Here is a 25,242-nt window from a genome sequence, read left to right on the forward strand (position 1 = left end):
GTGAAGGATCCAGGGCTCCTCATCCCAATTTGCGTTTGGCCTAACTAGGAGAGATGCCACCCTGGCTGCTACCTCACGGGGTTCGGATTCTATTGGCCTAGGAGCTCCAGGCTCACCCGAACTGGGGATCTCGGGCTCAACCGAACTAGGAACTTTGGAGTTGAACGTGCACTCGGCGATGAAATCTGCTAAGGCTTGGGCCTTAATAGCAGTTCGTGGCTTATACTGGAGGTCGTACTCGTTGAGCTCGATGGCCCACTTCGTCAGTCGACCGGAAACCTCGGGCTTGAGTAAGACTTGCCTCAGAGGTTTGTCAGTCAAGACGATGACAGTGTGAGCCTGGAAATATGGGCGGAGTTTCCGAGCTGCAATTATCAGTGCGTATGCCAACTTTTCTATCTGCGGGTATCTCGTCTCTGCTCCCTGCAAAATTTTACTAACATAATAGATGGGTCGTTGGACCCAATCTACTTCTTTTATTAGTACCGAACTGACCACCTCGTCGCTTGTCGAGAGGTACAGTTCTAAGACATCGCCCTCCTCGGGCCTGGTTATGACCGGTACACTAACGAGGTATTTCTTTAGCTCGTCGAATGCGAGCTGGCAGTCTCGGGTCCATTCGAACCCTTTGCCTTTAATTGCCTTAAAGAAAGGCAGGCAGCGGTCTGCCGACTTGGACATAAAGCGGCCCAAGGCGGCTATGCGGCCATTTAACCTTTGGACCTGCTTCAATTTCCGGGGCGGTCTCATGTCTATGATTGCCTTAATCTTGTCCGGGTTGGCCTCAATGCCGCGCCGGTTAACGATGTGCCCTAGGAACTTGCCCGAGGTGACACCGAAGATACATTTGTTCGGATTTAGTCTCATGTTGAATTGTCTCAGGATTTGAAATACAGAACACAAATCGTGTATTAATTCGTGCGAGAACTGTGTCTTGACGACCATGTCGTCTACATAGCACTCTATCTTTGTGCCAATTAAGGGTTGAAATAGCTTATTCACAAGCCTTTGAAAGGTTGCCCCAACATTTTTTAATCCGAAGGGCATAACCTTGTAATAGTATAGGCCGAACTCCGTGATGAACGAGGTCTTTTCCTCGTCGGCCGAATCCATTCTGATTTGGTTGTAGCCCGAATAGGCATCTAAGAAGCTCAGCAACTCGTGTCCCGAGGTCGCGTCTACCAAGCGGTCGATTCTGGGTAGTGGGAAGCAGTCTTTTGGACAGGCCCGGCTCAGGTCGGTGTAGTCGACGCACATGCGCCACTTGCCGTTGGCCTTCTTTACCAGAACGGGGTTGGCTACCCAGCTCGGGTAATGGACTTCTCTCACGAAGTCGGCTGCGAGAAGCTTCGCGACCTCCTCGTCGACTGCTTTCCATTGCTCTGGGGCTAGGTTGCGTTTCTTCTGTCTAACGGGCCTAACTTCAGGATCGGTATTAAGTTTGTGAGTTATAAGGTTGGGGTCAATACCGGGCATATCGGTCGCGGACCATGCAAAAATATCTAAATTTTGAAGTAAGAAACTTACCAGTTCGGATCGTAGAGGTTCCTGGACGGAAGAACCGATCTGTAGCGTCCGAGCTGGGTCCGTAGCTAAAGTTGGGATCGCGACCGTTTCTTCTGTGGGCGCAGCTCATTCTTCGCCTTGCTTTGTAGGCCGCTCCAGTTCGAGGTTGTCGGCCACCTTGGTTTTTCCCTTCAGGGCGGCAACATAAAACTTGCGGGACTCGAGCTGGTCGCCCCATGATACTCCCACACCGAAGTCTGTAGGAAATTTCATTGCCAAGTAGTAGGTGGAGACCACTGCCCGTAGGACATGAGTGATTGGCCGCCCTATTATGGCATTGTATGGGGAGGGGGTCGTGACCACCAGGAAATCGTGGTTGAGTCTGACCGCATGGGGCCATGTGCCGACTTCCACAGGTACTGTCACTTACCCGAGGGGCCTGACTTCCTCTCCACTGAAGCCCACCAGAGGAGTGTTTGCGGGGCTTCAATTCACTTCCCCGTAACTGAAGTTGGTCAAACGTCGACTTGAAGATAATGTCCACCGAGCTGCCTGAATCAACAAGCACGCGCCTGACTTCGAATTCGTTGATTCTTAGTTTTATGACAAGCGCATCATCGTGGGGGTAGTGGACCCCTCGCGCATCGTCTTCCGTGAAGAAAATCAGTTCCTCCGTCTTCGGCCTCTTCGGAGGGTTTTGCTCTTCTCGGGCAGCTTCGTGAACTGACGCCCGGCTGCTACCGAAGTACAACCCGCTACTACCGAACCTCCCACTATCACGTGGATGGTTCCCCGAATTGGCCTCTCTTCTGGAGGTTGTCTTTGCGACTGTTCGGCCGGCCTGCTGCTGGACTCGGGAGCATCCTTGCCGTGCTCCTCTTGCCGACCTGTCTTATTATTATTATTATTATGCTGTACAAAATTTCTTAAGTACCCGCGCCGGATGAGTTCCTCTATCTCGTCGCGGAGATTATTACAATGTTCGGTACTATGACCGTAATCTCTATAGAACTGTAGTACAAGTTTTTGTTCCTCTCGTTTGGGTTCCCTTTTAGGCGAGGTGGCCACTTTACGTACGGGGCGTCTTTGATCGTCATCAAGATCTCAGCCCGCTTCGTATTCAAGGGCGTGTAGTCTGTCCGACCTGCCATGGGAGCTCGGAACGGCTGGCTCGGTTTCGGCGCTCGAGTTGGATTCTTCCAGCTGTCTCCTTGATTGGGGAGTTCTTCTCTCTTTCTTTTCTCAAACCCACCCCCAGTCCTTTGGTTGATCTCCTCCTCCGTTCGCATGAATTTGTCCGCGAGCTTAAGGAACTCAGCAATGGTCACGGGCTGATTGGCCACTATGTGCCACTTGAACTCCTTGTGTGTCACCCCCATCTTGGCCGCTGCGAGCTGAACTGCAGGGTCCAGGCGTGAGATCTGCAGGCATGCGTCATTAAACCGCTTGATGTAGCTGTGGATGGGCTCCCCTTCCTTTTGGACCATGCTGAGGAGGGTCTCCTTGGTTCGGGGGCACCGCTTAATGGTGACGAAGTGCGCGGTGAAGACTTGCACGAACTGGGCCCAACTCCTTATTGACCCGGTGGCCAGGTTCCTGTACCAGGTGCGAGCCACTCCTCTGAAGGTGGTAGTGAAGGCTACGCACATACAAGACTCGTTGGCCCTACCCAAGTGCATCTGGGAGTGGAAGGCATCGACATGGTCGCTGGGGTCAAAGGACCCATCATACTTGTCGAGTGGGGGGAGTTTGAAGTCTCCGGGCATAGGAACTACAAGGAGTTTTGATGACAGGGGGGAAGGGACTGAGAGGATAGGGGCAGCCTTTACCTCGTCCGAGCTCGCTTCTTTACCTTGGACTCGGGCAGGACGCGGGTTGCAGTTCGACGGCTTCGCCGACGGCGCCTCTGCTGCTTGGAAGGCCCGGCGTTGGCACTGCTTGCCTCGGTGTTCCCGAGCTCGATGGGCCTGGACTGTTGGAGGTAGTCCGCGGCAAAGGCGCTGAACCGATTTTCGATGTGCAGGGGCCCATCCTGAGAGCGCCGAGGTGATGCTGATTTGATGGATCGGGTTCCTGGTCCGCCGGCGCGTGGCGAGGCGGGGGCAGCCGCTCTCTTTCTCTTGCCAGGGGATGAGGCATGGCTTCTAGAGGGGCTCCGAGCCTGGGAGGCCTGAGCTTGGGAAGCCTCCTAATGGGGGCGCCCGCCTTGAGGGGAGGGCTTGGCTCGCCTAACGGCAGGGTGCCGAGGTGGGAGCTGCGGCTAACTTTGAGGCAGTTGGGGGAACTGCTGCTGGTAGTGGTATTGGGATACATGGTGCAGCATCTGCTGCTAGTAGATTTGATGTTGTTGAAGTTGTTGCATTTGGGCTTGGATGGCCCGCATGCCATGCACCAGGTCATCAAGTTGGTTCTGGCTAGTTGCTAGGGGAACAATGGTTGGTTCAGCAAAGGTGGTTCCAACAGAGGGAGGAAGGGGGACGTTAATGGCAGGAAGATCGGGCGCCACTGTTCGTGGCGCATTCAGGCTGGGGATCCCATCCACCGGAAGGGGGATGGTGAACTGTCCGATGCACACCACGGGGACTTGAAGTTGTTCCCTAGTGGCGTTCATCTCCGTGCTACGTCCGGCATTGCTGGAAAAAGCCATGGGTGTTGGGGTTTCTTGGAAAAAAGGTGCTATGAAAGTTTTAGAGGGAGGCTTTTAGAAGCGTTCCCATAGACGGCGCTAATTGATGGAGCGCAATCCGGTCGGTCCTATCTATCAACGATCTTGCCTCTGATTGGAGCAAAAGATAACTGAAACGGGGAAGAAAGCGAATAGTCTCTAGGGAGGAACCCGGTGAGAGTGCTCCGAAGCTCAAGTTAGTATTTTCTCAAAGGCAAGATAAAAAGGCAAATGGCGCAAAGTTATCACGTACCTCCATTATTGGGGGAAAGAGGGCCTTTTATAACCACTTCGTGCACTCACTCCCAAGCTCCTGTCTGGTCGGGTATCATTACCTCTGCACTTCTACCAGTTCGGGTGTCATCACCTCTGCTGGGTCATACAACCGCCACTGCTCTCTTTGTCGGAGTTGTCTCTGTAACTGGAGGTGGCGGTGGCAGGTGGCCGTTGAAGTGTGGCTGTCAAGCGTCAGATCCTAAGTTAGTCAGGCGCGCCGCCTCAGGATACAGACTCTTTTGGTGTCAGGTACGGTTGTTCAGTTCGGCAACCTGGAGACGAAATGCCGGAGTGGTGTGCGAGGTGAAGTCTTGAGTTCGGATGGAAGTGTGGCCCGAACTACCCTGGGGTGGGCTAGTTCGGGTTGTTGCCCTTTGCGCTCCTCGTAAGGCTTGGGGTCAAAGGGAGAGTTCGGACCGCTGGTTCCTCCTCTCGGAGCTCGCGCCTTGAGCGCACTGCCGTGCCGAGCTGTCGCTCCTGCCAAGTCACCCTCGGTTGCTTCCACGTGTTGGGTGGCCAAGAGGTCGGGCCAAATCTTCCTCCATCAGTTCTAACCACCAATTTTGGGTCAATGATTTGACCGTCCGGTTTGAATAGACAACCCGTTCTGATAAAAAAATTAAAAATAAAAAATAGCCAAAAACCGTTGAACGGGTCGACAATTTGACCGCTCAAATCAATGGATCATTGACTGATTCAATAGTTTTTGGCCAAGGACAGGGTTTGTCTGAACGGTTTCTGGGCTAAATGGTCGAACATCTGGTCGGCGGTTAAAAAATCATGTAATTTAATACACCAAGGAGCACTGAAAAGTGCAATGGCAGCATCCTGGGTTAATTATTTAGTTTGTAAATATAGAAGCTAATTTAAAATTTCAGAATAGAACTTGTTGATTGTCTCTTTTCAGTGATGACTGTGGTATCAGCAACTTAATTCAATTCTGTTAGGGCCCAGCCCGTTAACGGCCCACATACCGACCTGGTTGCTCCACCGAACCAGATCACTTACAGGCCCATCCATCATAGCTCGGGTCTATTCTAGAAGGCCCCGTCAGCAGACCTGCATTATTGAGACCGTTGGAGGATATTCTCCTGACACTGAGTAACTAATTTGACAGGGAATATCCTTCTAAGTTGTAACCACCAAATGATTGAGAAGATTTGCCTTGCCTTGATTTTTGCTTTGATTTTTGTCTTGTTTCTTGTCGTTTTGGGGTCCATCTTTATAAGGGACCTGGCCTGAGGATTAAGCATATTACCCTTCAAATTTCTCTTCCCACTCTTAGTTGAGAATTCATTGCTAATAAAAAACAATTTTCATTGTTTATTACCACATGTTTTCAATTGGGATGCACCAAATGATACTAGTTACTGAGGAAAACTTATTTTACAATATATTTGTAAATTAATCAATTAATTACAATTTATAATGTTTCCACTTAATACAATTTTATTTCTGTTTCTCTTATTTTTCTATCAAACCAAATATAGCCTTGTGTTTTTTATTTGTCTGACAGAGGGGGTGGGGATGAGAGAAGTCAAACTCCTCTCATCAATAAGGAGAGAAAAAAGGGGGAGGAAGAAGAAATAAGGTTTCTCTATATTAACCTCTATATGCTCTATACCTACTTTTAGTGGGTTGGCAACAATAGGTTTCTGGGAGTTACAACCATAATAATTCCAAGAAACCAGTGGTGTAGTGGATGGTTCTAGTATTGTTTTATTTGTACATTCGCAGTGAAGTAAGGATAGAAGGATTGGAAACACTCAACTATCGTAACAACCTTTGTCGAAGAGAACAATTTACAGGAGATGCCATTACTTTTGCATCTGAAGTAATTCTTGTAAATGATGGTTCTTTCTTCAAGGTGATCAAACATCTATCCTGCCCCCCCCCCCCCCCCCCCCCTATTCACTTAAACTAGTTGACACAGGAGCTTTCTTGCAATTTATTGTAAAAAAAATGCTTGTCTTTGTTTTCCTTTGTTTTACTTAGAAGTTTCTGATCAATCAAAGTTTCAACTTTCAAATCAAATAGTTTTCCAAACACCAAATGACATGACATCTGGCCAAAACTATTCTTAAGGGTCTTCTGTGCACACAATGGCATTCTGAATTCATATTATGTTTAGTAAGTCTTTAATTAGAACCTTACCCTTCTCATAAGCAAGAATATATCAAAACAAGCTCCCTATTGTCTGTCTATGCTGTGCCTTTTGGGAAAGGTGTGTAATACATGCACTCAAAATCCCAGGTGCTTTTGCTTATAAAGGACATCAAATCGTCTTGTTTGGGCATGCAATGGGTATCTAGAACCAACAAGTGCTAGAGAGATATTTGTAACTCCACATGATCAACTTTTGAAGCAATGTTCAACCAAGGTAACAACTTCTACCCAAACCATAGCCAATCAATTCTCTTCCATGAAACTATCATATCATCAGACGGACTTCGGCCATGTTTAGGAGTGCTTAAGTTAAAAACAAGTGCTTATTTGAATAAGTACTTATTTGCATTTGATACCCAATTTTTTCAAGTGCTTATTTTTTAAAATAAGCACTTATTTTATATTGGGCATTTGGCAGTCTTTTTCTCTAATAAGCACTTAAATAAGCATTTGTGACTATTTTGTCCTTCATTTTCTTTCAAATTTTCAAAATGTACCCTTTGAAGGCACTTATTAAATTATTTTTATAAAAACACTTTTATGAAAGCACTTTTATGAAAATCATTTTTACAAATGAAATCATAAAGTGCTTTTCACAAAAGTACTTTTATAAAGTGCTTTTGTAAAAATGCTTCCATAAAAGTACTTTTATAAAAGTACTTTATAGAATTCAACTAGGGATAATTTTATAAGTGGTATTTTAAAATTCAACTAGGGATAATTTTGGAAGAAAAAATTGAATAAGTGCTTATTGTATAAGCACTTAACAAAAGCTGGAATTTTGGGCTTAAAAAATAAGCACTTATTTTGGGCTTATTTCCCAAATACCAATAAGTGCTTAATGGTCCAAATAAGAACTTATTTTTAAGCACTCCCAAACATAGCCTTCATTCATCAAGAAAACCAGAGACCAGAGCTAATCAAGTTGACTAACAGGAGACCACTTCACCTCATAGAAAGGGAAAACTTAGCAGCTTGGCTTTTAACAGCACAAAGAGAGTTTATTTTATTTTATTTTATTTGATGCTGAGTGAAGGCTGCATAGATTGATATTATGGGTCTTAAGACCCAGGCTGCTATTTATTTTAGAAATCCCCCTTGTAGGCCAGACTGGAGCCATCACAAGATAAGCACCCAAACCCCTAGGTTATTCTTGAGGCAATGGAGGGAAACTATTAAAGCCCCCAATACCTGAAGCAAGGTGATTTTCCACATGCAAGACTGAGTTCTTTTTTTTTTTTTCTTTTTTACAGCTTGAACTCTAATTGTATGAGAATGAGACAAAGGTCTACAAGTGATGTTCCTTCCCCTGGGCCAGTCCCCTTCCCCTAGCAACCAACTATAGCCTGGAGCATGTGCTAACTTTGAACCATAAGAGAGACAAGTTCAGCTCCAAGAGATGTTCCTTCACCCAGCTGAAGAAATACAAAATACACAACCTTAGAAATATAGCCTGCTTAAATACTAGTTATAAAATGCATTAACATCAGGGGTGAGGGGATAATATTCTAAAGGGTGCACCCTTTAGAGGCTAATGTTCTCAAATGCTTGTATTATCTACTATAACTCACAGAGGTATAGAGGCTATATATATCAATCTCCTTGTACTGTCTTGAGTACTTGGTACTTGTTATTACAACAGTATGTAAATCAAGAGACAACTAGACTAAGAAATGACTAAGATATTGTAATAAAAAGAAATGAAATCTATTGCAAGAAGAAAATCCAATTACAGAAACCAAAGGGAAACCCTGTCATTTCAGCTAGTAAATCCTATTTTGTAGGATGATCTATTGAAACAGTATTAACAAAGATTTCAATTGCCTATAAATCTTCTTTACAGGAGATGAGAACCACCCTATCATTTCACTATTTCAGATAGTAATAAAAATCATTGTCTTCAGTAGCCCATGGATTCATCATACATCAGAGCTCATGTAACTGAAAGGCACAATGCATTTTTCATATTTGCTAAGGTGGGGTTCAAGTTTATATCAATAAGCCCAACACGTAAGAAATTCAGTCTAAAAATCTTAAGCATCAAAGTGATGAAGCCAAACCGCAAGGATTAGACATGATCAAACCAAATGGAATCCACATATTGGGAGAGAAGAAAGTAAAGAAAGTGAAAGAAGAAAGCCATATTCTGATCAAAACCAGAATTAGAAATCAGGGCCTGTTAGAAATCCTTATCACAAGTCAGATTTGAAATCAGGGCCTGTTAGAAATCCTGGTGCAATTCCATTTCTGCGGGAGAAGATCCCAGGAAGACCAAGGGATGGAGATACACCCCAAGCACGGCCTAGGGAAACATTTCTTAAGGAGCTGGTTGTCTGCCCATAATGTATTCAGAAATGAAACCTGTTCTTTTTTTTTAATGGTGGATTTTTTTTGGGGTCCCTAGTGCATTGTTTTTTACAGTTACTCATTGTACCTAAGTCAGAAACATATCCATAAGTGACCTACTCATCAACCAACAGTTCAGCAGGGGAAAATCTTTTATACCAAATTTTAATTTTAAATTCTACTACTAATGCTTCCCTCATATCTTTTCTTCCTATTTTCTCCCCTTAGTTTTTGGAATTCCATCTAATTTATCTTAATTAGTACTGTACATTAGCTAGCATGTTTATCTTTTAGCCTAAATTTCAGGTTCAACTCAATTTACTAACTGTGATCTCTGAAATGTGGTTTGAGTTTGAGAGTGTAGTTCAGATGTTCAATGTGCTGAGTACACTCAATCTGAAACCCAATTGACCCAAATCCAATTTTGAGTCGGGTTGGGGGCTTCGGGTGTTAGAGAATAAAAACCTATTAAGGAACTACATGTAATATTTTCAGATTTAATGGCTAAAGATAGTTTATTGAAGGCATGTGGTGGGGGATTTACAAGACCCACTAAGGCACTGACAACCCATGTCAACCAATGACCTATTTTGTATATCATGTACGTGGTTTGCAATCCAACATAATCCACTTACTTTAACCTAAGTAATGAATCACCAATGCAGTAAGGCATTTTTTTTCAGATTTAAAATGGTTTGGAAGGCACACTATTTAGATAGAATTAAATTTTTTCCTTCAGTTGATTTGGCATGTCAAACTCCCCACTAGGAGTTCGTTAATTCAGCGAGGGCTTCAAATTCCAAATAATGCCATGTGTGTCATTCTCATGAGGAAACTCCGAAACATCTTTTTCAACAGTGTCAATTAGTAATAGCACTTTGGTATTTACATAATATCTATATTGATATTGTAGCTGATTTCCATCATTGGTTCCTTAGTAATTTGCATCAAGAGGCTTTACATAAACAAGTGTATCTCTGTTTCACTTTAAGTTTATTTGGAAAATTCAAAACCAAATAGGTTTCAATAATCAAAGCTTCCACTTACAAGGAATTTTCTATGCTATCAATAATTATGTTACATAAACAAGTCTTCAATCTACTGGATCTGCTTTTACTAGTTCACAAAAAAAAAAGAAAAGAAAAGAAAAGAAAAAACGAGAAGGATTCCAGAACACCCTATGCTGTCCTAGAAGCTATTTAACTTTAATTCATCCAACATGTTAGGTATGATCCTATTTCTAGCCAAAGAATCCATTTCTATCTAAAGCACCATACAACCATTCTGTATATCCCTCTATAGAAATAAATCCATCTGAAATTTGGTTTCTTTTTCCTCGTTTTCTTTTGAATGGAAACTTTAATTTTATTAATTGTGGATAAAAAATAAGCTATTTATAGACTGGTAAAAAAATGCCATTACATAAGTGGTTGTGCCAATGCACCCCAAATACAGATTTAGGACAATATTCCTACTTATAAAAACGTAATTTAATAATTTATAATGTATCTAAGAGAAATTTGGTGAAAGGATCACCAAAATGAACTTTGATGATTGTCAATCTTGGCCCATTCAGGGTGGGTGGTTCCAATGAAATGGATGAGTATTATTTAGCATAACCATTTTGGGGAGACTTGGGCAGGGAACTATTGGGAGATGAGCTCTATTCTCTTCTACAACCTCCTTTCATGGTCCTTGTCATGCTAGACCTACAATTACAGTCAATGTGACAAGATGGCTGCTGGTAAAATATAGTCTCCGGTAGGATATTACTATTTATTTGACATCAATCAGTATGTAGTTGATGGCTGATTAAGAGCAATGAAGAATCCAGTTGCAGCATATTAAAAGCATGACCCATATGAACCAATATGAAAACTCTTTGTTTTTTTTTTCCAATGATGTCAGTTATGTTGTTCAGAACTTAAGATATTTCTTAGAGTCTATTTAATTAGATTTTTTGAGTTTGTACTACTTTAAGGAAAAGAAATGATGTTGTATTGCTAATTGGTCATTTTAGTTGGAGAATGACCTGATGAAAGGTAGGGTCCTGGCTATGTTGCATTGAAACTTCAAAATAGGTGTCATGTCCATCTTGGTCTCTTTGGACTTTTAATGTAAATCTATGATCAACACCTTGCTAATCATGTTAGTTGTTATAGGTTTTATAGAATATATGTCAAGCCATTTCAGTATGAAACTAGTTATAATAAAAATCTCTATTTTTTATGTAGGTATAGAACAAGGGGAAGAAACTATGAAAGAAGAAATTGAATGTTTATAGATTTCTTCACCAGGGACAATTTTGTAATTTGGGGGTTTCAATTTATGGTTAATTATGACTTTTCGAAAGTTATTTTCTATTTTACTAGCATCTTCAGAACAGGGTTAACTGTCTTAGAGGGTCAAATTCATTTAAAGAGTTTTATTAGAGTGTTAAAATTTTGAAAAGAAGATGTAATTATGCCACTTTCCTTTCAGCCTGTTTTTCAGAGGTTATAAGCTTCTCTGCTTTGTGAGTGTAGTTAAACTAGCAAGGCATATATACTCTAAGACTACAACTTTCCAAACAAAAGGAAATGATGGAACCAAGCCTACATTATTTTAAAAATATCTATATGACTCTGAGATCTCCACATATGATTTAGATTCTAGATATCTTCATCATGCACAAATATATATACAAATACACATAATTGATTTGGGTCTTAATAAGGTTAGAACATATAAGAATCTATCTCAATCCTACTATAATAGGGATTCAAAATGCAGACCCAGACCCTTGAACAGTTTCAAGGGGTTCTCACCCTCCATAACAATATTAATTTTCAATAAAAAAAAAAAAAAAACGTAGACTCATACCCTGTGTAAGAGGGACAGATCAGTTTGGTCTGGGACAGTTAACCCAGATCATTGACAGATTACCTATATCAATGATTATAACTTGGTTTATGCTGAATTAACTCAACCAACTAATCTGCAGTAAGCAAGAATGACCCATATTAAAGATGATGTGAAAACTTGAGATGGGGGAATTTTTTTGATTGGTAACTTGAGATATAAGGAATTTGGAAAGGTGACAAACAGGAAACAAATATAACTTGATACAAGTAAATAAAAGATTGAGGACTTGTGCATCTCGATACATGGATAACAACCACACCATGACTCCAACTACCAGAAAAGATGAAAAAATCCATTAAATATTTCGGGAGAAAATAATGAAACACAAACCAAAAAGAGCCAAGAAAATAACCATCTTCCCCAAAACACCACTTCCTCCTCAAAGCCATATTCATCCAAAGAGACACACTTCTTTGACACCATTCTCACAAGAAGGATCTCTACACCAAAACTGTGGAATTCAGACATGGTCTACAAATTGTGTAGAACCTCAAAACTTGCCGCCAAAGAACAACACAGCTAATGGAGAACCTCCTACAGAATTTGTCTTGGGTTTGCTCCCTACTGATATAATGTTTCTCTTTCCAACCTTTTGTGGCAAGGTTGGAAAGGGGAGTTTAAAACTCAGTCAGCTGGAATAAACTCTGTCGCCCTATATCTAGGGGAGGTTTGGGGGTTAAAAGCTTAAAAGGATTCAACACTGAACTGCTGGGGGAGTAGTTTTGGAGGTAATAATGAGATAAGGGACAGTTGTTTGCCTTTGTAATCCTGCCAAGCCTCTCTTGGCTTCAGCACATCCTCTCATGTACTTCTGTTTGTTTCTTCTTCAATAAAAAGTTATCTTTGTTTCAAAAAAAAAAAATTGAAGTATGGGTTAAGGGATTGAGCCTAGGACATAGGGGAGATTACTACTCCATGTGGCTATGCTCTTTAGAGAGGGATTAAGAAGTCCTATACTAAGTTCATGAAGGGAATCAGTTAAAGAGTCTTTCTCTCAATTGTATCAATTAGCCCTGAACAAGGAAGCATGGATGGATGATGTGTTCAAATTCCATGGAGACTCGGGTTGTTGGAATCCCACCTTCAGGAGAAGGCTTATACAACAGTTTAAAGGGAACAGATACTTTTCCTGTTTCAAGGGTATGACAATCAATGGGAAACTTTGAAAGAGATCATGTGACTTGCCTCTGAATTAAAGGCCTTGTTACCTAGTTCCTAACTGTTGGCTTTGTTTTGGCACTCCAAGGCTCCAAGCTAAATGATGAAAGCACTTCAAATTCCTTGTTTATGCTAAGGCTTGACGACTACAAGACTGAAGGGATGATATTAGCACCAAATAATCCATATAATCTCTACCCTTTGTATCACCGACTCTACAGCACATGTAGGCAAGAATCATAATAGCAATTCCTTTTGTTGATTTCCCATGTCAATCTTAAAGATGGAAGAGAAGAATTAAAAAAGGCCATTACCCAATGATGCTCCCATCTATCTGGGGTCTTGGGAGGTGTGGACTAGATATGAACCTAACCTTTGAACAAGCACCTCTTTATTGAATCAAGAAAAAGGAGGTAAACAATATGTTCTATTATTGAATCAAAATTCCTAAAAAGAAATTAAGTGAAGTGCAAACTTAAAAAAAAAAAAATCAAATCATCTGAAATATATTATCCTGTCCACTCACTAATATCTGCATTGAATAGGTCTCTTCTAGTATAAAATAAATAAAAAAAAAGGAATTGGAAAGCAAATTTAAGAACAAAAAAAGAAAGGCACTTGAGCCCTGCACCTATAATAAGCTCTATCATTCCTTTACAGATATCAAAAGAGCACAATACCTTATTTTGGTCACTATAAAAGTTGATTATAAACCAGCACACATCAAAGAATTTCTAGTCACAATGTCACATATTGGGAATACAGTTCCCCTGATGTTGGACTAAACAAAGCTTTCAACTTATAAAATAACTTGAGCATTTTGAATAGAAATTATATTTCTCCTTACAATACAATGGAACCATGTAAGGGCAGTCAGAGAGTTCAACACCACAAAGAAACCATGTCTTCACCATTAGATCTTTTTGAAATCAGAAGTCAAATGCATATCACTTGTTTAGATCAATTTTAGATCAGACTTGAATACCATCAAACACCACAAAAAGAAATGGAATCCAATTGGTTTGCACAAACAACAATCTACATTAAAAAAAGATTACTAACTAATCAATGAATATATGCAATGGATGAAAAATTAACTCGTTAACATATCTAATCCGTAAGAAAACAATAAGTTGTATATTACCTATTCCAATGATTTTGTGTCTTTGGATGATTGATCACAATTCGCAGAAGATAGATAGCCGTTGGAAAGAGAAAGCCACAGGAGAGAAAAATGTCAGAGAGAAAGCTGCCGGAGAGAGATGGTCGCTAGAGAGAAAAACATCAAAGAGAAAGACATCGGAGAGATAGTTTGCTTAGGGAAGAAAACCTAGATTTCAGTCCAAAGCTCTTGCCTTCAACAATTGATTGTCAATCCCCAATCGGTTTGTGGACTAATCAGCCAGAGAAGGGAGGAGGAAGAAAGGGGAGAGGGCAGGATGTTTGCTTTGAGAGAGGAAGAAAAGAGTCACTCAAAGAAGACTTTCGTTCCTGACTTTTTTTGGGGTTCCAAACCTTCAAACAAAACAACAACTCTTCCATTTTTGTCCGCCAAATATGAGAGGTAAAAATCTAACGATTGAGGCATCAAAAAATGCCTCTATAACAAATAGATGAAGTTGCCTTCTTTAATATGTTATTAAAGGCATTTATTTTGGACCGCCTCTGGGCAGGAGCCTCTAAATGTATATATTCTAGTAGTGCATTTTCCATGTCAATCTTGCATAGGATCTTTGTGATGCCACTTCTGTTTCTTGAACCCAATCATTCCATTAACAATCAAGAAGTGCCTGAAGCCACTTGCCTTCACAAACACGATCCGAAGAGTTGATTAGTACAACGAATTGGAATTAGCACTTCTTTCAAAATAGACCTTGTATAGACACTTTCCATGACTTTCATGATATCCACACATAACTTCTCAGAATTTATTGTAGAACTGCACTGGACACCCCATTGAAATGCAGTTCCTAGCTGAGATGCTTGAAGAAATTCTTATTTGTACTGAACAAAATAAATTCTAGCAATGTCATTTCAGGTCTTCAGCAAGGCCTAATCAGAGGAAGGTTTAGATGAACCAAACCAGAAAATGAGAATGTCATCTCAGTGTCTCTTCAAACAGAAGGATCCAACTATTTCGTTTTCATGTGTAGTGTAGTAACTGGCATATGTCGGATGACTCGATCTGAAGCCAGCTATTTGATGGACCACAAATGAGCACCATGCCATCTTTTGAAGCAAAGGAAAAGCAGATCGATAAATTCCAATTACCCAGTTCAAAGTACTTGTGGTTTAATTAATGAGAAAACAACCAACAAGAGCAACTATTAGTCCAGTTGATATAATCAAAACAACTGCATGCATCGCTGATTGCTTAGGAGTCCTATCAAAACCAGAAGTGGTAATCAGCAGTGGTGGCACAAATGAACAGAAGAAAAATCCATCTCCATATGTGGAAAAAGTACACATCCTGATTGGTGAAAGTATTGTTGATAAATGAACAACAACAAGGACTACAACCAGAGCCAAGGAGTCTAAATTCTAAAAGTTTGAGAAAATGATATCAGCATTTGGAGAGGTTCTAGGGAAATTTATAACCTTCACAGTAACCATAAAAGGTATCTGGGATCTATTCTCACCAACACAACCATTGCAATCTTTGCTAATAATCATCCTCTCGAGGACATCAGAATATTGTAGCAAAACCCTAATGAGCTCAATTTCATGTTCATGACTCTTAAATAGTTCTTTGACAGCACTACAATCATCTTCCTCCTCTTGGTATATGCACCATCCCTTGAAAAAGTTGTATATCTTAATAGTCCTGACATTCCGCATGAGAGAAGAAAAACAATGTTCTTGAGATCTCCAATACTCTCTTTCACTGAAATCATATTGATTCTCAATTTCATCATCAATCTGAAATTTTAGGTAAAAATTTTGTTAAGATAAAGTTAAAAAAAAAAGGGAAAACCAAAGAAAAAAAAAGTTATTATACATCAATATTTGGAGACGAGGTAATATTTATAACAAGAGTCTCTAGCTCAGGAGAGCTCCTTAACAAATAGAGAATTCCGGGGAGCTCCCATTTTGTTAATCCCGTCTTCAGTTCGAGACATTTGACATTAAGACGAAGGGGATCTTTGTTTTGCACCTCCCATGTAGACAACATCTATACAACAAAATAAGGGGAAACAAGGTTAATTTGTTAATTATTTCTTACCACTACTTAAAAGTAAATTTTATTCTCAACGACTCAAATTTGTCCAGACACAAACTATTTCAACAAAACTAACATTTTTTCCAGTTTGAATTGAAATATTCCACAAAACATAAAACAAGTTTGCATACCTGAATAAATACACAGTCAATTGTAAGATCTTGAACATGATGAAGACTATGAAGAAACAATTCCAGTTTATCAGGCAAAGCATCTTCAAGATCAAATCTAGCTTTCAAGAGAGACGACAATCGCTTAATATGATATTTATCTCTTAAGAGGCATCCTTTCCATTCCAGAGAAAGCAGATTAGGAACATCAATCACCATTTCAGTGTCATCAAAAAATTCATCAACTTGATCAATAATGCGCAAGATGTTGAGATGCTTAGTTGGAATAGAGATGTTGAGGTTCAGATAAATATTACAATGCTTCAATGACAACTCTTCAAGTACTGGACAATTAGAAGTCAGAGCACTAATTGCATTTGTAGGTAAATCAACAGCGGTAAGACACAAGGTTTTGAGTGATCTTAAATGTATGGAAGTAGGAAGATTGAGATCACAGCAACATAATTTTAAGCTTTGCAATGTTTCACATCTATAAATAGCAGGAGGTAAATCATATAATAATTCATCTCCAGGTAAATAACTTCCTGGAAAATCTTCAGCAGAAAAATCTAGATCGAGTTCCTCCACATCACCATCTAATGCATAATCAATCCATGAATCAACTTGATATTTGTTGATGTAGTAAGTATCTACGTTAATGCACAATTTTTTAACCCTGGAACCTTTGTGACGGAAAAGTAAAGTTTCAACAAAAGAAACCCTACGCTCTCCTGTGTGTCTATCCTCTTCATTCGATGGCCTTAATGCAAAGTCCAGAAAAGGGATATTTCTCCACAAGTATCTCCATCGTCTTGACAAGAAGCCGGTCCGAATAATCTCTTCCATTGACATGAAAGACATGATATGGTGAAGCAGATCGTCATGTAAACCGCTAAGCAAATCACGGGTTTCTCTTACTAGGATTTGAGATCCATCTCCTCGTGTGACAGATAGCTTCTGCCTCTTACTACCCTCTGCCTCCTCCATTATCTTAGATTACCTTTGAACAGCTAACTATCGAGAATTGAAGGGAAGAAAATTCAAGATTTTTACGATACCCAGAACGTAAAACAAATCGAGAAGGCAATATACAAAGAACTAAGAGCAAAACTCTATGAATTAAATTGAAAAGAAAAAAGAAACAAATAACGGAAGAAATCAAACAAGAAGCGTACCCGTCGAGTCGATTTAGGCAAATAGATTTGTAAGTTCACTCCAATCCCTTCTTGATAATGGCTTTGAAATACCATAAGTCGGTGATTGGCCATTTGGCCCCGTTCACAGTTCACCCCACCTTTGCGTGGAAGGAAGAAGGCTGACTGGCTGAGGATGAGAAGCAGTCAACCCAAAAGAAACAAAGGATGATAGCACTATAGCAGTTGAGTTTCGTGAATACATGAAGGGGTAATTTCGGGAATAAATTAAAAGTGGGAAAGATTTCGCTTTTCACATCGAGAATTCAAACTGAAGCCATAAGCAATCCATTTGTAGCCGTCGATTCCGAATCTTTTTTCCTTTTAATTTCTCGTACTCTATTTTTTTCTTCATAGGTCCGGAACTAACTACTGCAAACAAACAACAACCAGAAAGAATCATGACGCCAAATCTAACTAACTTAAAATCTGAGACACTGACAATCCATCTGTTGCAAAATTTGATTCCTGCGAATCTCAAGTCAATTTAAGGTTGTGATTCCTGCGAATCTCAAGTCAATTTAAGGTTGTGATTCCTGCGAGTGCGAATCTCCCGACACTCATAAATCTGATCTAGGTGGTCCGAAGACAGTTGACAACGATGCTTGAGTCACCTTCGATAATAATCTTCGATTGAGGGAATTTGGCAGATATAACATGAGCTTTGAGAGTAGTTCAGGTTTTCGGCCTCATTAGATGAATACTCACCAACGTTTCGACAGTTAATTCAAACAATTCTCTCATATTCATCTCTTACAATGACCCGAATCACGCACTTACCTACATGGTTCTTTGATGCAAATTAACTTTTAGGGGCGTTATGAATAAAAAAAAAAAAAAAAAAGAAGAAAACTTTTAGGGGCGTTCTTTTTCTGGATTTTAAGAGGAGAAAAGTTGGTGAATGAGATTTTGTTTCCTATTAGACCTGTTCATGGGATGTTCAAGCCCATGAACAGGTCTAGATCCCATTGATCAAGAATTTCATGTTCATTTTTCAGATTTATATGGGACTTGGAAAAGTTTATTTTCCTAGTATCATTTATCCGGGTATCATCTTCTAATTGGATAAATAATTTACCCACTAGGGGGAAAGTTGTAATACTTGAACGGGACAAACATATTCCTTTTAATAATAGATTTTTATGACTAATAATAGCATCGATTCCTCAAATTATCTCAAACTATATTCCATTCCCAAGAAGAGACTTCGTTATTTTAAAGATTTGTTGTTTTTTTTTTTTTTGCATGAAAAGTCATAACGAGCTTCATATTTTTATTATTTAATTTATAGCTTAATGAAGGCATAAATAGGAAAGATATTAATATCATTAGTCCTACAACTCTCTAGCAAATCTTACCCAAGAAGATACATACCGTTAACAAATTCTAAGTTATATTCTTTCACTGTATGTGAGCTCCAGGAAGGAAGCTTATGACTAAACTTATTTATGGGTTGGGCCGGGTTTGGGCCAGTTTTTTACTCTTCATAAATAGGATTTGGTTAGGCTCGAGCTCGAGCCCGGTTCGATCAACGAGCCCTACAACTTGGACCTGATACTGACCCTAATAAAAAGCTTGAAGCCCGGGCCCGAGCTTGAAGACTGACCTAACAAAAAGATAGGTCGGTGCCTATGTCTATGTTCGTCACCGGTGCTTGTGTTTGTGTCTGTGTTTGCCGCCTGGCAAACAATAAGAGAGGAATAGAACAAAAGGGCAAAGAGAAAGGACTCACTGTCGGTGCCTAAGTTTGCGTTTGATAAATGAGCTGAGCTGAGATTCTGAGAGTGAGAAGAGGAACAACCGAACAATGAAGAGAGAGAGAGAGAGAGAGAGAGAGAGAGAGAGAGGACTCACTGCTGGTGCCTGTGTTCATTGGTGCCTGAGTTCGCATGACTTGCGTATGATAAATGAGCTACTGAGATTCTGAAAGAGAAGGAGAAGTGAGAAGAGGAACGAGAGAGAGAGGACTCACCAGTCACCGCCGTAGTTCACTGATTGTGTCGGTGAGAGTGTTCGTCGGTTCTATCTTCCTAAGAGTTTTTGGTTATGTGAGGCTATGATTGTGAGAAGTGAGTTCGTTCGGCTAAGAGAAAGAGATGAATGAAAAGAGAGGGGTTAGCATGTTAGGATATTTAGGGTTTAACTTATACAAAAGTTGGGTCGGGCCGAGCTTTTTTAACAAATCACGAGCCCAACTCATAAAATAGTCGGGCTTGGGCTTTTAGGCTCGAGGTTAAGCCTGCGGGCTAAAATGCATGCTCAAGCCCATCCGGGGGCCGAGCCGGGCCAGGCCGGCCCGTCGGGCTACCCGGCCCATGAACAGGCTCAAAGAAATGGAGTTGCCAGATATTTTTCAGATGAAATGTAGAGCTATAAAATGGGTTGGGTCGGGCTGGCACGATACGACCCACTTGTGACCTACATAAAGTGCGGACCGTCTTGGGTCGTGCTGCCCTCCCCATGGATAATTTGGGGGGTTGGCCCAAAACAGCCGAAGCCCAAGTCCGTGTGGACCCGTGCCATATCGTGGGCCTGGGTCGGGTAGGCTGCAGGTTGTGCCGTGGGCCTGGGCCACAGGCCGGGACATAGGCGTGGGCCAAACCGAGCCAGATTGTTTTTTTATTTTGTTTTTTTGACATTTTTTATTTATTTTTTATTTCTTTTCTAAGTAAAACTAAAATATTTAACTTTCCTTTGGGAACTATTTGAAAAAATAAGAAATATAACAAAGAAATGAAAAAAAAATACTTAACCAAATAAGAAGTCAAAGAGACAAAGACTCAAAGTGAATAACAAATTGGAAGAAAAATAGAAATTTTATTTCATTCAAATTTGAATGATACAAAGCATACAATGGTTGGATGAATGAAATATGAAATTTGGAAAATGGAAAAATTTAATAAAATATAAAAAATACAATATAGTTACAAATTGAAAATAAAAAAATATGTTATTAAAAAATATCAAATAAATTAAAACAAAATTTACAATAATTTGAAAAAATGGTATACAACTATTGAGTATATAAAAAATATTGACTTCATCATTTTCTCCTATTGTTCTTGACTTTGATCATTGTAGGAATTGAAAATGGTGGAGGATAGAGCTATTTATAAGAATTGAAAATAATTCGATTACCCAAAATATCCTAAAAACTAGCTGTTTTTTAGTTGTTGAGAGGGGTATTTTGGTTATTATAAAGTTATTTATCACTTTACCCAAAAAGCCCCTCCAAACTAGTTGTTATATAGCTATTAGGGGCATTTGTGTCATTCTTTCTCCCCCCAAAACCAAAATACAGAAATACTCCCTATATAGTTGTTTATAGTTATTGGGGGTACTTCTATAAAAAAGGGTAAATGGCAAAATTGACGAACTCTACCCTTATTGTTTACATATAGTCTTAAAGTGCCCTTAAGTTTTCTAACAATTGTCTAAAACTTTCATTGCCGTTAATTTTCTGTCACACTCCGTTCACATGTGACATCATGATAATGGTACTTATTTTAAAATTTCTAAAATACCCTTATTGTTCACCACCACTGTTGGAAGTTGTAGCGGTGGGATGATTTTGATATCATTGTCACAGCAACGACGGCCACTACAACTTCTGAATGGCAAAAGTTAGGTGGGAGGTTGAGCTTCCCAAGGTAGCTGATTCGATTAGGAACTTTTGTGTTCTCTCCCCTCTCTTAGTAGGTCTCAAATGAAATGTCAAAAAATTAAGGTTTTATGAGTTCTACGGGGATTGGCCAAAGCAGAGACATTGCGTTCGACCGTAGGTACCTCAATCTCTTGATGTTTGAATTCCGGGTTTTGACTGGGGAAATTGGATTTCTCAGAATCCAAATCATCTGAAGAAGTTGAGAAAAATCTAAGCTCTGGATTTTTGCTATTTATCGAGCTCGAATGGATAAAAGCTCGGGCATCGCCGGCTAAGATGCATAAGGTGAGTTCAAAATTTGAACAAACCCGAAGGTACCAACAGTTTGGAATTCTTGAGAGAGATACCCCAAAACCTGCCTTACTGCAGTCAATTCTGAAACCTTGCCTCCCAATTGTGATTTGTTTCGAAAACGCAAATTGCAGAAATAAGAGAAAAAAATATAATATAGAAAAAACATTAAAGTCGAGTCATGGAGTGCGAGAACATTGAGTCTCTCGAATGTAGAGAGGGGAAAAAGCCAATTAAGGGTGTTATGTATTCAGGTTGTAGGATTCCGCAGAGAGAGTTTGGGTTTCATAGTATAAATTACATAGGATTTTCAATCATGAAGGGCTCCCTCTTACTCACACACTCTCAGTCGTTTACTAGGACTATAACTAAACAAAAATTAGATTCCACAGAACTATCTAATTTACCTCGGAACAACTCAGAAATTTTGAAGTTCAGATTTCACAGAACTATCATGCGATTAAACATAAAAAAAAAAAAACGAACCTCAGATTCTGATTTCCAGTGCACCATAGCCAAAAATGCAAGAACAACTCAAAAAATTCCTCCAAAGAACTTAACCACTAAAAACAGAGAGCTTGTATTTGTTCAAATTTTGAACTCACCTTGTGGGTCTTAACCGGCGATGCGCGAGATTTTATCCATTCAAGCTCGATAAATAGCAGAGAGACGGAGAGAGATTTATTCGTTGAAGCTTTTTGATTCCTTGAAGAATTCTAATATGGGTTAGTTGCAGTAATATATTACTGTTGTTGGTTTCTATGAGATGGCTAGACAATTTACAAGTTCCTTTCTCCAGTTAGGGTTAGATTCGAGAATCTTTCGGATTCTTGGATAAATGAACCGATCTATATAGTCAGTTGGGTTTTATTTTGAAATTTTGTTGAATAGTGAAGGGCAAATTTGATATTTCATTTTGTCTTTAGTGTTTACCGGCGTGTCAATTGTTAAAAAACTTAAGGGTACTTTAAGACAATATGTAAACAGTAAGGGTAAAGTTAATCAATTTCCCAAACAGTAGGGGTAGTTTAAGAGATTTACCCTAAAAAAACCCTATATAGCTACGGGTCTGGAGGTTGTGCCGGCCCATGGACCTGGAACCCCAGGACCAACACGGCCCGGACCATCGTGCCGAGCCTGGCACGGCCTATGTGTCGTCGTGTTATGTTGTGCCGGGTTGGTCCAAATTTGGGCCCTCATTTTCTTTGACTTTATTACTTTCATAGTAGCTTCGTTATATACTAGGAAAATCACTTAACTGAAAGCTTTTGGGTTCCAAGGATTAGGAAAGGGAAGGTGTTAGAAACCCCTTTCTCTAAGCTTCTATAGTAGCCCAAAATGGGAATGGTTTAGACTCAAATTATAACAAATAATTAGTAAAAGCGATTGCTAAGAATTCTTGAAATCTAGTGAAAATGCTCATAGCTTCTATTGAAATTGATTTTAGATGATGTTATTAGGTCTTTAGTACTAATTTCCCTAAGACCCTCACCTCTTTTTCTCTTTTTCTCAGCCTGGAGGAAAATGATAATGCAAGTTCCCCATGGTTTTAGGAGTTCAAGTAAATTAGAACTAAATTGAAAAACATATATTACAAATCTAAGTTAAACAGTGGAATGAGAGGCTTACCTCTCATGTGCAACCTTGATAGGTGTTCCAGCAATTGAGATGGGTTTGGATGAAGCTTGGACAAGCAATTGAGCGAGATAATGCTTTTGGTTACAAATCTTTAGTCTAAAATTAAGGGAGGCGAACTTAAAGTTTTGGGGCTTAAGTACTTGAATATTTTTGGCAAATAGAGGTTTTACACGGGCAAGAGATGCTTGTGAGATATCTCCTTTTCAAGCTTGATTTGGGTCTCTATTTATAGAGAAAAGGGAGAAAACAAGTTTGAATATCGTCCAACTACAGAGCCTAGGCTTCAACATAGCTCTTTTGTTAGAAAGGAAAAAGAGTTTAGGAGGAAAAGGCGTACACAATTGACCTTTCATTCTTTATGTAACATTTTTCCTTGAATTTGAATGATTTTCTATGTGTTTCATGTGTCCAATGAGAGCTTGGGGTGTGCCGGATGTTGCAATCTCGTATTTGGGGCTGCCAATGGCAAAAAATGTAAATTTAACTCATTTATAAATGTTGTTTTGATTTTTCTTGGTTTCAAATGGGGTATCCTTGGGATTTTGAGCGTTTTAAGCCTATCAAGCTTAAATTCATTGGTCTAGGTGTTTTAATGTGCCAGGTAAGGAGCTGACATCAGCCCCCACCCTCTTGAGGTCCTAAGTTGGGACAAATGACGTGGTGATTCAATCTAGTGCATCAAAATGGAACCTTTCTAATTTAATGATCAAAGGATTGAGTTAGGCTATGAAATTTGACGTACAAGGTTTTTTTTTGGGTCTTTAAATACGGTGGTAGGGTCAGATCAGTTAAATAAAGTTTAGTAGGATGGAGATTTACGGTTGGCATGCTCTCAATCAATGAGATTTGTTAAAACAAAATCTTAGTTCGATAAAGGGTCATTCAAGAGAATTTTGAGATTAAATTTGATGGGTAGTCATTTTGGGACATCCTGAAACCAATGGGAATGATGGATCTTTGATCATTAGTGTGTATTGACAGATTTAGTTTAGATCACAGTCTTAACTTATGGTTTATTATTTAACGAAAAAAAAATCCAAAATGGAATCTTACTTACTTAATGATTAAACAAATGAGTTAAGTCACGAAATTTGACATGCAAGGGATGTTTGGATCTTTAAGTATTATGGTGAGGCCTGATTGGTCAGGTGAACAAAAAATGGGTGATGACACTGGACAAATGCTTTTCCCCTCTTCTTTTTGTTCAAAGATGACTAGGTTTTCTTTGTTGGAACAACTTAAATGGCCGCCATTTTGTTGGGATTCACGTGTGAGTAGTGCATGGGATGAAGAGAGTCCCACATCAAAAATTAACTAGAGGGGCAAGGGAATAGTGGCCCATAATCTAACAACTTAGGTTTTTAGGTTGTAAGTGGTGTCCATCTTGTGCATAAGTCTTACAAGCATGTACCCCTTGATTTTGATGACTCCCCTCAATGCATAACATATTTCTGGTAGTTGATGGAATTTTTTAAGTTGGTCCTTTTAATTCCTTTTTATTTGTCACATTTGACCTATAAAAGGTATTGAATGCCATTTTCTACATAAAAAAAAACATTTCCTATTTTGATGCTACTTCAATTTTATTTTATTATTTTCCTATTTTGTTTCTTACTCTTTAATGAGGATGGGCCTTGGTGCAAAGGTTGAGTTTCTCTATTATGAATGGGTGACTAAGTTTTAAATCTTGAAAAGTAGCTTTTCTTTGTATTTATGGAGATAAGACTGCATATATCTATCCCTCCCTAGACCCCATATTGACAGAAACCTCGTGCATTGGGCTGCCCTTTAATTTCTTATTTTTTAAGGTTTTTTCGTTTCTAATCACCTTTCTCTGTGATGTTTTAATGTGAGATAGAATTTATCAGTGAGATGATATTTTTTGAATCATATTTGCAACTTTAATTTGCAACATTAACAGGAGTAGTGCTCTATCTCGTTACACGACTTGTTAGGGAAGACATAAGGAATGCATGCTGGGATCTTTTGTAAGTTGTGGTGAAAGACTAAAAGCCCAAGAAACAAAAGCATTGTGGCTCTAATAGTGTCAAAGGTAGGCGACAAATGTAATCATGTCTTGGTAATCTTTTGAAAATGGAGATGAG

At 39.7% G+C, this 25,242-nt stretch overlaps 1 protein-coding gene and 1 long non-coding RNA gene across 4 annotated transcripts; one reads left to right on the forward strand and one right to left on the reverse strand.

The window, feature by feature from the left end:
• Nucleotides 1-7,588: 7,588 nt before the first annotated feature.
• On the reverse strand, nucleotides 7,589-22,281 carry LOC104606437 (F-box protein At4g22280-like). Of its 3 annotated transcripts, XM_010271643.3 has the most exons (6): nucleotides 22,105-22,281; nucleotides 17,527-17,916; nucleotides 16,373-17,361; nucleotides 16,020-16,193; nucleotides 14,166-15,940; nucleotides 7,589-8,028 (listed from the first exon to the last, which is right to left on the reverse strand). In XM_010271643.3, exons 3-5 carry the CDS (start codon nucleotides 17,336-17,338, stop codon nucleotides 15,563-15,565), a joined length of 1,518 nt encoding a protein of 505 aa, XP_010269945.1. In that variant the 5' UTR covers nucleotides 17,339-17,361; nucleotides 17,527-17,916; nucleotides 22,105-22,281; the 3' UTR covers nucleotides 7,589-8,028; nucleotides 14,166-15,562. The 3 variants fall into 3 exon arrangements, with proteins under 3 accessions (XP_010269945.1, XP_088746645.1, XP_010269942.1); XM_088890519.1 differs by having other exon boundaries at nucleotides 16,373-17,674; nucleotides 22,105-22,280; XM_010271640.3 differs by lacking the exon at nucleotides 22,105-22,281 and having other exon boundaries at nucleotides 16,373-17,365; nucleotides 17,527-17,807.
• Nucleotides 17,914-18,430, forward strand: LOC148790749 (uncharacterized). The gene is made up of 2 exons (XR_016077728.1): nucleotides 17,914-18,036; nucleotides 18,071-18,430. It is a non-coding gene; the product is annotated as an uncharacterized LOC148790749 (long non-coding RNA).
• Nucleotides 22,282-25,242: the final 2,961 nt, after the last annotated feature.

Source organism: Nelumbo nucifera, chromosome 6, assembly GCF_055504915.1.
Source record: "Nelumbo nucifera cultivar China Antique chromosome 6, China Antique-T2T, whole genome shotgun sequence".
Lineage (NCBI taxonomy): Eukaryota > Viridiplantae > Streptophyta > Magnoliopsida > Proteales > Nelumbonaceae > Nelumbo > Nelumbo nucifera.